Raw genomic sequence first — 15,559 nt, 5'->3', positions numbered from 1 at the left:
GTAGGGCTGTTAAAACAACACAGGCTGGATTCCACACTGTACTCAATCAGCACAATTTAGTCACTGCTTGTTCCTCCCCAGGTGTGCAACAAGCGAGAGAAGCGTTTATCAGACCCTACCCTGGAGAAGTACGTGGTCACCGTGGTCCTGGACACCATCAATGCCTTCTTCAGCTCCCCTTTTTCTGAGAACAGCACCTCACTGCAGGTACCATGCCCCGTGCCAGTGTGACTCCTGAGTTCTCTTCATGGCTGGCTTCTCTCAGTTTAAACGTCTATTGTAGCAGAGGTCAGGGCTGCCTATCCCTTAGTCTAGCGCATAGCTGAACGTAGGCAGCAAACTAAACTGAGGGGTTGATACGGGAATTAAAGCAATGGTGCATGTTTGGTTTTCCTAGCATGCATTATAAATCTCTTTTGGCATCCCATTTAGACTCATTTGAATCCAGAAAGGGGTATTCTTTTTGTTTCCGTCATCAATCTGATTTGGCATATTAAATGTCTCCAATCTCTTAACGGCAGAGCCATCACACCCTCATGGTCCAGCTGCTCCTGTCCACTGTCCGCCTTCTCGACTGCCCCTGGCTTCAGCAGCAACACAAGGGACTGGTGGAGGCTTGCATCCGGACCCTGGCACTGACAGGTAGGCGCAAGGATAGGGGATAGCTGAGTGGAGGGGGGTTTGACTGGGGTGGCCAGAGCTCAGTTAGGAAGTGATGACTTTAAAATGCTGAATCAGAATTCTATGGTAAAATCATAAGAAACAAAGTAGTGTTGCATGATTTATATTGACTTGGTATCTTCCTAGCCCCATGCAGCGCTCCAGATAAGGCTTTGTAAATGATCTTCCTAGCCCCATGCAGCGCTCCAGATAAGGCTTTGTAGATGATCTTCCTAGTCCCATGCAGCGCTCCAGATAAGGGTTTGTAAATGATCTTTCTAGCCCCATGCGCTCTGTCGCTGGTATTAATGAGCAGGTGTTTCACGTATCACAGACGAGTAATACAGGAAATATCAACTGGATAAGCCAGTTGAAAAAATTGCTCACCAGTTATATTTAAATATCATACGAAATTCATATTTTTTCAATGTGTAAAACACCCTTTACACAGCTCATCTGGCCAGTGCTGGTCCCATGTCTGCCATTTCTTTCCGGTTGTGCTTGTGTGCAAGCAGCTACATCACCCATCTCTGCGCACGCCCTGGGCCTAGCCCATTTTGCAAAACAAAAACACAAAAACTCCACTGCATTGTCCAATGGTAAAGCTATCTTGGTGCGCCGCCAACAAGCCCGTCCGTTGTCAAGCTGGGGTCTCTCTTGAACAGTGTTCTGACCGCTTTGCATGTCGTAACCTTGTGTCCTATCCTTGTCCCTGGATGACGGGTCTCTGTGTGGTTTGCAGCTAAGAGCCGCTCCATCGTCCTGCCCATGGATCTGGACAGTCAGATCAGCACCCTGTTGAGCCACAGCACCCTGGGAACCCTGTCAAGGAACAACCCCAGCTATAAGAGCTCTGCACGCAGCACTCGCGCTGCCGCCCAGAACCCCTGGGACTACAAGAACGTCATCGAGAAGCTGCAGGTAGGGCCCGGGACTGGCTTTCTTTCTTTCTTTCTTTCTTTCTTTCTTTCTTTTGTTTTGTAAGTATAAGGTTGAAAACAGCTGCTCCAGACAAGCAGGGGAGTGATACTAGAGGAGGGATGTAAGTCTAAATACATTGTCTGCCTTGTATATTCATTTATATATTTTAGCGGTGGGGGTGGGGGGTGGGGGTGAGGAAACTACTTCTCTTCTCTTCCTGCGGGGTGTTGTAAAGTGTGTTGGTCCTGGTCATGTTTGACACATGACCCTCGTGTGTCTCCCCGAAGGACGTCATCAACACGATGGAGGATCGCCTCAGGCCCCTGGTGGCGACAGAGCTGTCGGTGCTGGTGGACGTGCTGCACAAACCCGAGCTGCTCTTCATGGAGGGGACCGATGCCCGGATCCGCTGTGAAACCGGTGGCTTCCTCTCCAAGTGAGTCTGCAGGCTTCGAGGCCTAGATTTTGTCGGGATTTGAACTTCATACTTGTCTGTTTGCATTCAAGTACACATGTACTGTAAACCTATTGAAAGGGAATAATGAAAGCTTTAAAACCTTTTACAACTCAGAATGTGACCATGGTCAAGCAGTCTCATCCTGCTACCATTATAAAAACACTGCTGTATTTGAACCACAAATGCTGAGCCTCACGCCTTGCACTCCTGGATAAACTATAGGATCTTCAGCAGAAGGATCAGGGGCTTGTGAGAGTTGAGGTTCGAGTGAGAAGGGAGGGAATGCATTGCTGTGAACCGATTGCTCATTGTCGGGACGGCTCTGTTTCGTATGCAGGCTCATTCAGCACACCAAGAGCCTGATGTCCTCCGATGAGAAGCTGTGTATCAAGGTGCTGCGTACGTTGCAGCAGATGCTGGTCAAAAAGCACGACTTCGATGAGAAGGTGGGCACTGGCCTCTTTGGATAAACTGGTAAACTGTAAACCAATGCAGAGCTGGAGAAATTGAAAAATAAGCCTTTAGTAATTGTCCCCACTTAAGCACGTCAGGCCATTTCTATTACTGGTCAAGTTTGCTGCTTATTTAATCGATGCATCTAAATAGAAAGGAATTCCCAGTTGTTCATAGTAATTAATGGAACTTTTGTAATTGTTTTATTTAGCATGAAAATAATTGAAGTGTAATTGATCCTGTGCCAGCGGTGCCTGTTCTTAATGCAGCCACCCCTTCTCTTCTTCGCAGGCAATTTCTTTAAGGACAGTCCTTCTTAACAACTATCTGTACAACAAGAAGCCCAGCGGCAAGGGGGAGCTGCCTGCGGGAAGTATAGCAGGTAATAATTCTTCTATACTGTAGAACTGCCCCAGGCACATGGAAGTATACAGTAAACCCTCAGCATTGCGCTGTGGTAGCAGAGTTCAGTTTATAGATTACAACTAGCAGGGTTTGGATTAGCTAGAGTCTTCTGTACTGAATCAGCTTCCATGTCTCTACGTTCCTCTCTTTGTGTCTCCAGGTGCCGATCTGGAGAAAGACTGGGCTACCATCGCTGCCATCCAGTGCCGCCTGGACAGAGAGGGGGCCACCGAGCTAGTGACAGATCTCATCACAAGCTCCAAGAACAACAAGATCTTCCAGGAGAGCATTCAGCTGGCCATCTGTCTGCTGGAGGGAGGCAACACCGAGATACAGGTAGCTCAGCTTTCCATCTGTTCCATTGAGCCTCTTCTAGAACATGGTGTGGTGCTTGCTCAGGAGGGCTTTCGATGGGTTGGGCTGTGAAGCGTCACCTCAGTAGTGCTTTGATTGGCTGGCAGGGTCTGGGGGACTGCGTAACCAAATTGACTGAAACCGCTCTGCTCTACCTTTTAAATAATAAGAAGTAGGCTTGTAACGGTAACGCTAATAAATACATTATTTATTGCAGTTGAGTTATTATATTTTTCTGTGTTTTTTGGAAGACTTTGATATTATCGATATACACTTTCCATATTTTTGCCACCCCTACGTTTTACCAACATTCACAGTTCCAGCAAAATACTGAAAGAATGGAAGACCGCCAAGGTCCTAGCCATCCTTGAGCCAAGAAAGAAGCTCGACGACCCCAAAAGCTACGGGCCAATATCCCTTCTCGGCACTTGCTACAAGCTGGTGAAGCGACTTCTTCTCTTGGAAAGACTGAAGCCGATCCTGGAGCAAGTGATCCCCAAAGAGCAAGCAGGTTTCAGAGCTGGTCGTAACTTCCAACGTAAACTGAAAACAGCAGCTGCTTTCGTTGACCTTTCTTCGGCCTATGACACTGTTGCGCAAGGGCCTGTTGCTGAAGCTGTCAGTGGTCCTCTAGTGCCGACACACCAGGTTAATCAACGCTATGCTGTAGGCCGGTCTTTGCTGGGGCCTCCAAAGGGAGCGTCGTGTTGGCCCAGGCGCTCCTGTGGGTTAGGGAGATAAAACCAGCAGGGACTGCTTCTCCTTATCGCTCTACAGCGAACCCTGCTGGCAACACAAGCATTGGTCCTATCGGCAGCTGAATATTGCTCAAGCTGTCTATCGACACCCAAATCGACGCCACTCCAGAGATTGGGCAGTAGTCATTTCAGTCTGCATCATTACCATGGCTACCAGTCCTCTCCAATAACCCAGCATCAAGCATCAGGTGTGATGCTGCCGTACTCCGAGAGTACAGTAAGATTATAGCTGACCAGGACAGCAGTGAAGTGCAATCTGTCGCTCACATTACGATCCCTGCCCAGCACAGGCTTTTGCAGGAGGTACAACTGAAATCCATCTGGCGACTCCAGACGCCATTGAATAGCTTTCCAATCTTAATATACAGCTATAAACTCGGTCCATTGAATTTCACATGTCATATGAAAGAGAGATTATGGACTCTAACTTGGACTAAACCGGTGGAGCCCCAAGCAAGTTCCAGTGACCTGTGATATCAGCGGCCCTGAACTCTGTGTCACCCCTCTTCCTTTCAGAACTCATTCTATAAGCTGATGATGGGCTCCGACAAGTCTGAGAAGTTCTTCAAAGTGCTTCACGACCACATGAAGAACGCGCATCAGGAGATCAAGGCCACGGTGTCGGTGAATGTGAGCGAGTTGGGGAACAAGGTCAAGGAGGACAAAGAGCTGGAAGGTAGTATCGACGGTGAGGCTCAGCACAGCACGCTTGGAAGAGAGTAGCAAGCTGCACGTTGGAGACTGTATAGCAGGGTTTAGGGTGGAGAGGGATGCTTATTTTAGATTGGATTTTCCAAAAATATGGAGTGTTTACAGTTGACCGTGTCCCTTGTAAGACTTGTGATCATTTAGGATGTTGATTAAAACAATGAGCACTAGAGGAGAGCATTGATGATTGTCCAGTTCTGAGTAGCCAGTTGATCTCAAAAGGATCTTAAAGGATATCAATGATTCAGCATGACTATTGGCTAGGTAACCCATTCCATACCCTCACCACCCTCTGAGTAAAGAAGGGACCATCTGTGCCAAGTCTTTCTCCACTTAATAGCCAGTTGTTTTAAAGTGTTACTGAATATGCACATAGTTTAAGCAAAACAGATTGCTTTTGCTGTTGCTGCCTGCATCAATAAAAATCTTCATGCGTTTGTGTTAAGAAAAATATTCTAGCGATATGTACAACACAGCGACGGTAAGTGATGTGTTTTTTTAAAGTTTGGTAGCACTTTGAGTAAGTTTGTGTAATGCTGTCATTGTGACTGTTGTCCCCAGGTGGGCCGGCCCACTTCCTGGTCCCTGGGGCCCCCTCTCAATACCCCCCCGCCCAAGCGGCCGAGCCGGAGCAGGGAGAGGGAGAGGCGGAGGCAGAGATGGGCCCGGGCGTCTTGATCATGAAACCCATCCTGCGCTTCCTGCAGCTGCTCTGTGAGAACCACAACCATGACCTGCAGGTCAGCACAGAACATTGAGCACACGGCGTGTGTAACAGGGGTCATTGTATATAGATAGAAAACAGGAGCATCCCTGGCTCTCCAACCCCATGTAGCTGCAGTGTCCCCTCCTCTTGTTTCTCAAGCTCTGTGTTTCTCCCCATCCAGAACTTCCTGCGCTGCCAGAACAACAAGACCAACTACAACCTGGTGTGCGAGACGCTGCAGTTTCTGGATATCATGTGCGGGAGCACCACAGGGGGGCTGGGCCTGCTGGGGCTCTACATCAATGAGAACAACGTGGGGCTCATCATCCAGACCCTGGAGACCCTCACAGAGTACTGCCAGGGACCCTGCCAGGAGAACCAGGTAGGCTGCCCAGGCAGCCAGGCAGAACAAGACTCCTGTCATTCAGAATTGCAACCTGGATTTAACCCATTTAAGAGCCATTGTCCTCATTTGAAGACAGGCTACTTTGCACTTTTAACTGGCATCTACCTGTCATTTCAATTTTCTCTAATTATATCCGTATGAAACTTACTCTAATTTTGTTAACCGTAAAAGCTAAGTCAAAAGAGACCTTTCGATGCTTTTGTGACTCCTCGATATAAAATAAGAAATTGAAACCTAACAATGCTTGGTGTTTTTCTACCTACACTGATGAGAAAGCTCTACTGATCTTCATAGCAAGCGAGAAATTTCACTGGTCTGATTACGGGCACGTCTGACTGTCCTAAAAAAATAGGACATAGGGAATACATGTTGTAAATATGCCTGTCATTTTACTCTTCTAAAAAACTGGAAACTTTGAGAATTGTGTTCTGACTTTGTCAAAGAAAACTGAATGTGATACTCAATGGGTTGAAGAGCATTAACCAAAGGGAAGGGAAGGGTGCCACTGTAGAAACGTAGCAGTGCTTTATCATGGTTACAAGCTGGTAAACAGTGCCTCATTGTAAATGTACGCCTTTTAAATCTCTAATTTCCGGGTTTATTTACCTCTTTCAATGTCGTGTTTTGTTTGGTTCCTCTTTATTTTTTATTAATAGCTCGACATTCTGTCTGACAGTTCGGCGATCAGTGACCTTCGGTAGCCCCCTGCAATAGAACAGGCTGACTGGTGGATCAGAGCTCTGCGGTTTCAGATCTAGTTGTCTTGCTGTGCTGTATTGAATCCAGTACAGGTGTGCTCTGTGTCAATGTGTGGCTCCTGTGTTTCAGACCTCCATCGTGGCTCACGAGTGCAACGGCATTGACATCATCACAGCCCTCATCCTCAATGACATCAGCCCTCTGTGTCACTACCGCATGGAGCTGGTGCTGCAGCTGAAGGTAAGGAGGAGGGGGGCTTCATCCGTGCACATTTTTAGTAAAGGTAATGGTCTTATAGTGGCTTTCCTGCATGCAATACTAAAAAAAAATCAATAAATAAAAATTAAAAAAAAAAAAAATAAATTAAATATAAATATAAATATATATATATATATATATATATATATATATTATATATATACTTATTATAATATAATATACCTTATGGCCAATGGGAATTTGGTCTTTTTAAAAGCATTTGTTTTATTATTTTTTCTCAGTAAATGTCTCTGTTTGTATTAGTGCTGCCCTATTGAGATGTACCTGTGCTGGCCCTGTGGGCACAAAATTATATTATTATTATTATTATTATTATTATTATTATTATTATTAAAAAACAAAACCAATAATCATAATTAAAAATCAGATTACATATGTTACAGAATCTATCAAATGCACAGATTCCAGTACATTGCTATATTAACTCTACTGGTCAGAGATCGTGCTGCAAACAAGAAATCAATTTATTGTTTGTTTTGACAGATTACATAGATATCAGGGGAAAAAAAATAACAAATGATTTGCATACAAGTGAACTGGTACATGAAAGCCTATACTTAATTAATTTACACTTACGCGTTCTCCTGAGTTCATATTGAAAATACAAACTTCCTTTTAAAATCGTTTTGTACGTGTTCACAGTCTCCATCTAGAGCGTTCTGTTTGTTATGGGTGTTTGCTTTTCTGCATTTGGTAACTCCATCTTAGCATAATTATTTACATAGCACGGTTTTCTTAGCGATGCAATTTTGTTAAAAATATATAACAAACGTCAGAAAAAAACGCCTTTCTTACCCTGTGTCGACTGAACCGTACCACGCCCACTACAGCATGAACATACAGTGCACCAATGAAGCGCCAGATCGACCCAGAATAAAACCCGCCCCAGTGTCAATCTTTCTGTTGCAACCAATTAGAAAAGCTGCTTGGAGGCAATTGCCACACCCTTTCCTTTTTATAATATCCGCCCAAATTTGTCACATGACCGGTTACACATCTAGTATATTATTCAACGTTTAACCACTACTTTAGAGTTTGTTTAATGTTTAAAATTCTCATCTCAACTTTTGATGTCACCCAACTCGCCCATAGTCAGATTTGCACATTGATTATTTTGCTCTCCAGAACACTCTTTTAAAGAATAAGAACAAGATCTGTAAAAAGAACTTCTGAAAACATAGAAAAGGTTTTGGGATCTACTGTGAAGCAACATATTGAATCCCAGGGAAGTAAAAATGAAATCCACTCTTATTCAGATGAGCCAGGTACTCTAGGGGGTGGAGGAGTGGTTTTTTTGCTGACAGTGTTTTGTGCCTCTGAGTGTCTGATGCTTGGATGGGTTGATTACTGTAATGAGACTCTATAGAGGTGCTGCTCGCTCTCCTGTGTGATTTCTATAGAGGTGCTGCTCGCTGTCCTGTGTGATTTCTATAGAGGTGCTGCTCGCTCTCCTGTCTGATTTCTATAGAGGTGCTGCTCGCTGTCCTGTGTGATTTCTATAGAGGTGCTGCTCGCTCTCCTGTCTGATTTCTATAGAGGTGCTGCTCGCTGTCCTGTGTGATTTCTATAGAGGTGCTGCTCGCTGTCCTGTGTGATTTCTATAGAGGTGCTGCTCGCTGTCCTGTGTGATTTCTATAGAGGTGCTGCTCGCTGTCCTGTCTGATTTCTATAGAGGTGCTGCTCGCTGTCCTGTCTGATTTCTATAGAGGTGCTGCTCGCTGTCCTGTGTGGCTGTGTGATTTTTCCCCGTGCTCTTTTTGCAACAGGACAATGCATCTAAGCTGCTGCTGGCTCTGATGGAGAGCCGACACGACAGCGAGAACGCAGAGAGGATCCTCTTCAACCTCCGGCCACAGGAGCTGGTAAGGAAGCTGTACAATTAACCCTTTTTTTAAACACTGCAGGCTTTCTGCTATCAGAGGTAAGTCAGGCTGGGCTTGGTCAGCACTTGGGCAGGGTGACCTCCCAGAAAAACCGGGTGTAATGGTGTTAGTTGCTCAGTGTTGGGTGATTTTTGTTCTGGACTCTAATAGATTAATAATACGATGTTGTGTGGGGTTCAGTTCTTTTGGATGAGGTGCTGCTAATCCAGGATCCGGTCTACTCTGTGGACATTAAAAGATCTTGTGGCGCTCTTGAAGAGCAGCACTCTGTCTTTAATACCAATACAGATCAATGCACCCTGGTGAAACTTAATTTTATCAGCTTCAGTTAGCCCTAGCTCTCCCGGTTCTCTTGCAGGTGGATGTGATAAAGAAGGCATACCGGCAGGAGGAGGAGTGTGAGGACTCGGAGGTGTCGCCTAGAGAGGTCGGCCACAACATCTACATCCTGGCCGTACAGGTGAGGCTCTGGGTTGCTTAAATGGGGCCGATTTTGCTGGCTTACACATTCTTGTAATAACTCCCTTCTCATCAAGCACTGCCTAAGAGAGCAGCGCAGCGCTTTTGGTTCTGAATAGAGATTGGTTATTTTGTCTTTCATTAGCCGGCATTGCAACAAAGACAATGGCAGCAGTGTCTGTTTGTAACACTGCTGTACTGGCATGGGCATTCAGAGATGCGTTTTATTCTAATAGTGACCACCACCTTCCTTGTGCTAAACGTGTCTCTGTCTCTCCCGCTCGCTCTCACTCCCCTGTGCGATTTTCATTCCAGTTGTCTCGACACAACAAGCAGCTCCACCAACTTCTGAAGCCACAGAAACGAACCCGGGAGGGAGTGGAGGGCATCTCATCCATGGTAAGAAAACGTGGTTGTGCACTGAGCTGCTCCTGCTGCGTTCAGCGGCTCCGCTCCTGCACAGCAGATCGCTGCACTCTCTGTTAGTCATGATTTGTGTGCTTCCTGTGCACATTTCAAATAATCTTCCACTGCTAGTTTAGTTGTGGTTGTTTTGCTCTGGGGCATTACTCGACTGTGTGTGCAAGTGAGAGTTTGGAACAATGTAGTGACTCTGCTCTCATCTCCCTGCTTCCAGCTGACCCTCAATAACAGTCAGCTGACTCAGATCTTGAAGTCCAATGTGCCAGTTGTGGAGGAGGAAGAAGATCCACTGCAGTACTACGAGAAGCACACTTCGCAGATCGAGGTGGGGATGGGAACGTGTGTAGGGGGCAGTTCCCAAGGGGGGGTGGGGGGGGGGGGGTGGGGGGGTGGGGGGGTTGTGTCCTTCAAGTGTCCCTTTTAACAAACCTGACCCTCATCTGGGATGCATATCTCAGACGAGGTGGCAGCATGTTCAGTGTCACACAGTTGGCATCATGGTGAAACTCCACTCCCTCTCAAGATCGTGCGTGATGACCGCAGCATGGAGCAGATTGTGTTCCCAGTGCATCCCATCTGCGAGTACCTGACGGAGGAGTCGAAGCACCGTGTCTTCACCACCACGGAGCAGGATGAGCAGGGCAGCAAGGTGAGCGACTTCTTCGAGCAGACCTGCTTCCTGCACAACGAGATGGAGTGGCAGAAGAAGCTGCGCAGCATGCCGGTGCTCTACTGGTTCTCCCGGAGGATGCCGCTGTGGGGGAGCATCTCCTTCAACCTGGCCGTCTTCATCAACCTCATCATCGCCTTCTTCTACCCTCACAGCGACTCCAGACCCATGGGTAAGAAAGGGACAGCTAGCAGCGTCTGTGGAGTGATTTCTCCTGGACTGCACTTGAAGCCTGCTGCTGTGAGTTGCGGGTGAGCTGTTATTTTGTCGACCTAGAGGCTGGTTCATGCTTGCGACCACCAGGAGAAAGCATCTTCACTAGAGAGAAAAGAAATCCAGCTTAATTTGTAGTATGAACCAGGCTTTGTATTGAGCTGGTGCCTGTGTGGGTCTGGCTGTACCCTGAACCCCTTGCCCTCATCTGTCTCTGTCTCTCTCTCTGTTCAGTGGTGGATTCCTCAATACTCTACATACTCTTCTGGGTCATGGTCTGTGTGTCTGTGATGGCTCTCTTTACCCAGCGTCAGGGGCTTCAGCCTCTCTCCGTGGCCCTCATCCTGCGCTCCATCTTATACTTTGGAATAGGACCTACACTCATCCTTCTGGGAACTTTCAATGTAAGCACGGCTCTGTGGTATTGTTAATATTGTTTTGTATTAATTAGTGCATATATAGTTTGTAACAACCTTTGTACATATAAATGTAACTTTGCTGTTGCAGAGGTCTAAACCTCTCTCCTTGATTCTTCCAGCTCATTAATAAGATTGTGTTTCTGGTGAGCTTCGTGGGGAATCTTGGCACCTTCATCCGAGGCTACAAAGCCATGATCATGGACGTGGAGTTTTTGTACCACGTGGCCTATGTGGTGACCAGCATGCTGGGGCTCTGCGTCCACGAGCTCTTCTACAGCATCCTGGTAGGTAGTGCAGGAGCCACGCTTCCAAGAAGGACTCTGTTTGTCTTGAACAGTTTAGACTATAATAAAGTCCAGTAATACAATGGAGTGCGATAGGTAAGAGTCATTTGTGTTCCGCCTTATTACAAGATTACAAGTACTAGTGTGTTGACGTAATGGAGGCCACAACTGTTCCGCTTTGTAACCGCGGTAGAGTTATACATCCTGTATATAACTGGCACGTCATTCTAAACTTACCAACTGAATCATATTACTCTTTATACTGTGCCAACCAAAACCCTAGTCCTATACCCTATTGCACCTGAACCTCTCGTCTTCCTCTCCCCTCCACTCCTGGCCCTTCTCCTCCCTCTTCCTCCCCGCTGCCCAGCTGTTTGACCTGATCTACCGAGAGGACACTCTGTTCAACGTGATCAAGAGCGTGACGCGGAATGGGCGCTCCATTCTGCTCACCGCCCTGCTGGCCCTCATCCTGGTTTACCTCTTCTCCATCGTGGGCTTCCTCTGCCTCAAGGATGACTTCATCATGGAGGTCGATCGGCTGCCCCAGCCCAAAAGCACCGGTCAGCCTGGATTGGAAACTTCTTTGTTAATGCATGCAGTGGAAGGGAAATGTGCTTGTATTTTCTTCTTTGTTGCGTGAATGCTTTTCTGATGCTTCTCACTTTGTGAATTCCTCTCTCCTCCAGCCATGTTCACCAGACAGGGGGAGGCGATGAAGGACTTTGTCAGCTCTTGTAGCAGTGATGAAGTCAGCTGTGCTGCTGAAGATAATGTCCCTGCAGCCACTGATGGTGAGTCGCTGAGATCCTAGCCTTAGACTCGTTATCCTCTTCGGAACCTTTTTCAAAGTGTTCTGCTTTTAAAGTGTTAAGAAGCACTGGGAAGAGAAGTACAAATGCATTCCTTGTCCCAGCTTCACTCATTTTATAGATCTATGCAGTCTGTTTCTTGTTTTGTGTTGAGCTTGGAGTAGTCTGGTACAGCTTCACAAGTACACATCTGAAGTGTGCTTGGCAGTCACCACGGCTCTGAATGTTGTCTCGGTGCTTTCTGTGCAGGAGGGGAGGAGGAGGAGGACAGGGAGCGTGCCTGTGACACCCTGCTGATGTGCATCGTCACGGTCATGAATCACGGCCTCCGGAACGGAGGAGGGGTGGGAGATGTGCTCCGCAAGCCATCCAAAGACGTAAGGAAACTCCCCATCCAGCAGAAAAATAAAAACCTCCAAACTGTTTTACTTGTTTGTGAGAAACCTCAGGTTCGTCCCCTGTTCCTTTGTGACAATACTTCCTAATTGGGAGGCTGGTTTCTCCAGCCTAGTTATATTGCTAAATTTCCATCAACTGCAGTTGAGTTTAGGGGTGATTACCCTGTCTTGACCCCACCCTGCTTGAACCAGGCATTGAACTGCATATCAAGTCTTTATCATGTACTGTTTATTCCCCTTGAGGTTGGGGCAGGGTTGACCCAGACTGCAATGGCTGGGAGATTGAGGTCTTGTTTATTGTCACATGGTGGTATCAAGATACAGGAATCCTGAATAAACTCCACTGCTTTCTCAAATCCCAGTTCCGCAAGCTTGCTACTAGAAATGCGTACATGCATCTCCTCCTCTGAGCATGTTAAACAGTTTTACTGACTAGGAGCACAGTATTAGCGTAGCTTAGAGCCCAGTTCATGGGATCTTCTCTTTCCCTTCTGTAGGAGTCCTTGTTCCCGGCTCGTGTGGTCTATGACCTGCTGTTCTATTTCATTGTCATCATCATCGTCCTGAACCTCATTTTTGGGGTGATCATCGACACCTTCGCCGATCTCAGGAGTGAGAAGCAGAGGAAGGAAGAGATCCTGAAGACCACCTGCTTCATCTGCGGTAGGTAGTGGTTTGGTGTAGTGAGCCAAAGGCAGTTTGCAGAGGCTTTGCATTGTTGTTCCCAAACTTTCCTTCTCTTGCCTTGTTGTCCAGGGCTCGAACGAGACAAGTTTGACAACAAGACAGTTTCCTTTGAAGAGCATGTGAAGATGGAACACAACATCTGGAACTACCTTTATTTCATCGTGCTGGTCCGGGAGAAGGACAGGACTGACTACACCGGGCCTGAGAGCTATGTGGCTATGATGATTAAGGTAAGGATCGCACCGAAGGACCGCAGCAATGAAGGGCAAGCTCATGAGCTGTATTAATAAAAGATTTACGGGATGGGCCACACCTCGACAAGTCTGTGGGTTTGTAACGGCTGCCGCACAGGGAGATGCAACTGCACTTGCAGATAGGATTGTGCAGTTAACTTACGGGCTGTATGTGTAAAAGCTGTTTGCATCGCAGCATTTGGAGACAAAGTCATAACGCTATTTTGTTTTTTAACTTCCCTGTGATATCTTGTCTCAGTAGCAGCCACTGAAAGAACAATACAGCCCTACACCTTTAAAACTCCTCAATTAATAAATAATCTTAACGGTGACTGAATGGTATTTTTTGTCATGTGTGTTGATGCGTTTGAGTGCGGCATTCTTGCAGAATAAGAACCTGGATTGGTTCCCGCGCATGCAGGCCATGTCCCTGGTGGTGAACGACACGGAAGGGGAGCAAAACGAGCTGAGGAACCTGCAGGAGAAGCTGGGCTCCACCATGAAGCTGGTGTCCACCCTGACTGGCCAGCTGGTGGAGCTCAAGGAGCAGGTACGCAGCGCAACGCCGGCGTGAGAGCGATGTCTCCCACAGGCTTCAAACAGGAGCCGCTTGTGCCACTGCCAGGGTTTATGTTTGTGTTTTTATTGGCGTGACGCCTACATTGTTCTTTGTTCTTTGTTTGTTTTTCTCCCGTAGATGACGGAGCAGAGGAAGCGACGGCAGCGCATGGGCTTCGTGGATGTCCAGAACAACAACACTGCCGCCACCGCTGGAGGAGGGGTAGGAAACCACCAGATTGTCAAGTCCTAACCGGCGTCCCGTGGCTCTCGAGCGGCAGACACTCGCACTGTTTACAACACCGGGCAGCAGCTCAGTAAGCTGAGCAGGACCGCACAGTCATGGGACTAGTGGAGTGGGTGCTGGAGACCCAGGGTGCTGCTGGGCATGATCAAACCCTGTCCTGTGTTGGTTTGACTTGCTGACCGATCAATCAACCAGCAGGACCAGGAGTTATTAAGGGACCCCACATTTTCAATGTTTTGCACAAGACTGTTTAAGCAAGTTGCCCAGGATAACAATACATTCCCAATGCGTTTACTCACCCAGAAGATGAATCACACAGAAGGGAAGGCTGGTCTGCTGGACACTGTGCTGCCAAATGTAAACTTCAAAGCCTTGTTAATTGTACAGTTAAAATGTAAATACAAACTCTTAAAGGGGTGGGGTTTATTATGCCATAATCTTCCGTTCCTTTTAGTTTTTTCTTTGTTGTCTTTGCACATTCTTAGTAGGCAGTTGATCTTTCTTTAAGGTAACGTTAGAAACGTAGCTGCTAAAACCAAACTGTGCCGGCTGCAGTCTTTATTGACCGTTTGATCTTATTGTAATATTATAAATATACATTACTGTGCAGAAGTTTCAGACAGGTGTGAGAAAATGCTATAAAGTAAGATTGCTTTCAAAAATAGACATGTTAATAGATTATATTTATCAATTAACTAAATGCAAAGTGAGTGAACAGAAGAAAAATCTGACCACCCTTTGCCTTCAAAACAGCATCAATTCTTCTAGGTACACTTGCACACAGTTTTTGAAGGAACTCGGCAGGTAGGTTGGCCCAAACATCTTGGAGAACTAACCACAGTTCTTCTGTGGATTTAGGCAGTCTCTGTTGCTTCTCTCTCTCCATGTAATCCCAGACAGACTAGATGATGTTGAGATCAGGGCTCTGTGGGGGCCATACCATCACTTCCAGGACTCCTTGTTCTTCTTTACGCTGAAGATAGTTCTTAATGACTTTCGCTGTATGTTTGGGGTCGTTGTCATGCTGTAGAATAAATTTGGGGCCAATCAGATGTCTCACTGATGGTATTGCATGATGGATAAGCATCTGCCTGTACTTCTCAGCAGTGAGGAGACCATTAATTCTGACCAAATCCCCAACTCCATTTGCAGAAATGCAGCCCCAAACTTGCAAGGAACCTCCACCATGCTTCACTATTGCCTGCAGACACTCATTCGTGTACCGCTCTCCAGCCCTTCGGCGAACAAACTGCCTTCTGCTACAGCCAAATATTTCAAATTTTGACTCATCAGTCCAGAGCACCTGCTGCCATTTTTCTGCATCCCAGTTCCTGTGTTTTCGTGCATAGTTGAGTCGCTTGGCCTTGTTTCCACGTCGGAGGTATGGCTTTTTGGCCACAAGTCTTCCATGAAGGCCACTTCTGACCAGACTTCTCCGGACAGTAGATGGGTGTACCAGAGTCCCAC

General features: G+C 46.8%; 1 protein-coding gene across 2 annotated transcripts in view; it reads left to right on the top strand.

The window, feature by feature from the left end:
* LOC121299669 (inositol 1,4,5-trisphosphate receptor type 3-like) overlaps positions 1-14,798 on the top strand; it is a 41,174-nt gene extending 26,376 nt beyond the window's left edge. The window contains exons 32-56 of one of the 2 annotated variants that reach the window (XM_041227558.1): positions 82-207; positions 522-642; positions 1,403-1,581; positions 1,869-2,017; positions 2,376-2,484; positions 2,783-2,873; positions 3,057-3,232; positions 4,525-4,684; positions 5,278-5,456; positions 5,604-5,804; positions 6,657-6,767; positions 8,573-8,668; positions 9,048-9,149; positions 9,464-9,547; positions 9,786-9,896; positions 10,095-10,413; positions 10,689-10,858; positions 10,993-11,157; positions 11,528-11,720; positions 11,847-11,951; positions 12,219-12,346; positions 12,865-13,030; positions 13,124-13,284; positions 13,676-13,837; positions 13,985-14,798. In XM_041227558.1, the coding sequence (XP_041083492.1) occupies positions 82-207; positions 522-642; positions 1,403-1,581; positions 1,869-2,017; positions 2,376-2,484; positions 2,783-2,873; positions 3,057-3,232; positions 4,525-4,684; positions 5,278-5,456; positions 5,604-5,804; positions 6,657-6,767; positions 8,573-8,668; positions 9,048-9,149; positions 9,464-9,547; positions 9,786-9,896; positions 10,095-10,413; positions 10,689-10,858; positions 10,993-11,157; positions 11,528-11,720; positions 11,847-11,951; positions 12,219-12,346; positions 12,865-13,030; positions 13,124-13,284; positions 13,676-13,837; positions 13,985-14,098 (3,678 nt within the window). In that variant the 3' untranslated portion in view covers positions 14,099-14,798. Of the gene's footprint in view, positions 1-81; positions 208-521; positions 643-1,402; positions 1,582-1,868; positions 2,018-2,375; positions 2,485-2,782; positions 2,874-3,056; positions 3,233-4,524; positions 4,697-5,277; positions 5,457-5,603; positions 5,805-6,656; positions 6,768-8,572; positions 8,669-9,047; positions 9,150-9,463; positions 9,548-9,785; positions 9,897-10,094; positions 10,414-10,688; positions 10,859-10,992; positions 11,158-11,527; positions 11,721-11,846; positions 11,952-12,218; positions 12,347-12,864; positions 13,031-13,123; positions 13,285-13,675; positions 13,838-13,984 lie in introns of both variants that reach the window. The other variant, XM_041227557.1, reaches the window with a different exon arrangement.
* The last annotated feature ends 761 nt before the right edge of the window (positions 14,799-15,559 follow it).

Source organism: Polyodon spathula, chromosome 25, assembly GCF_017654505.1.
Source record: "Polyodon spathula isolate WHYD16114869_AA chromosome 25, ASM1765450v1, whole genome shotgun sequence".
Classification (NCBI taxonomy): Eukaryota; Metazoa; Chordata; class Actinopteri; order Acipenseriformes; family Polyodontidae; genus Polyodon; species Polyodon spathula.
The sequence above is the reverse complement of the archived record's forward strand: the minus strand, read 5'-3'. Positions and strand labels throughout refer to the sequence as shown.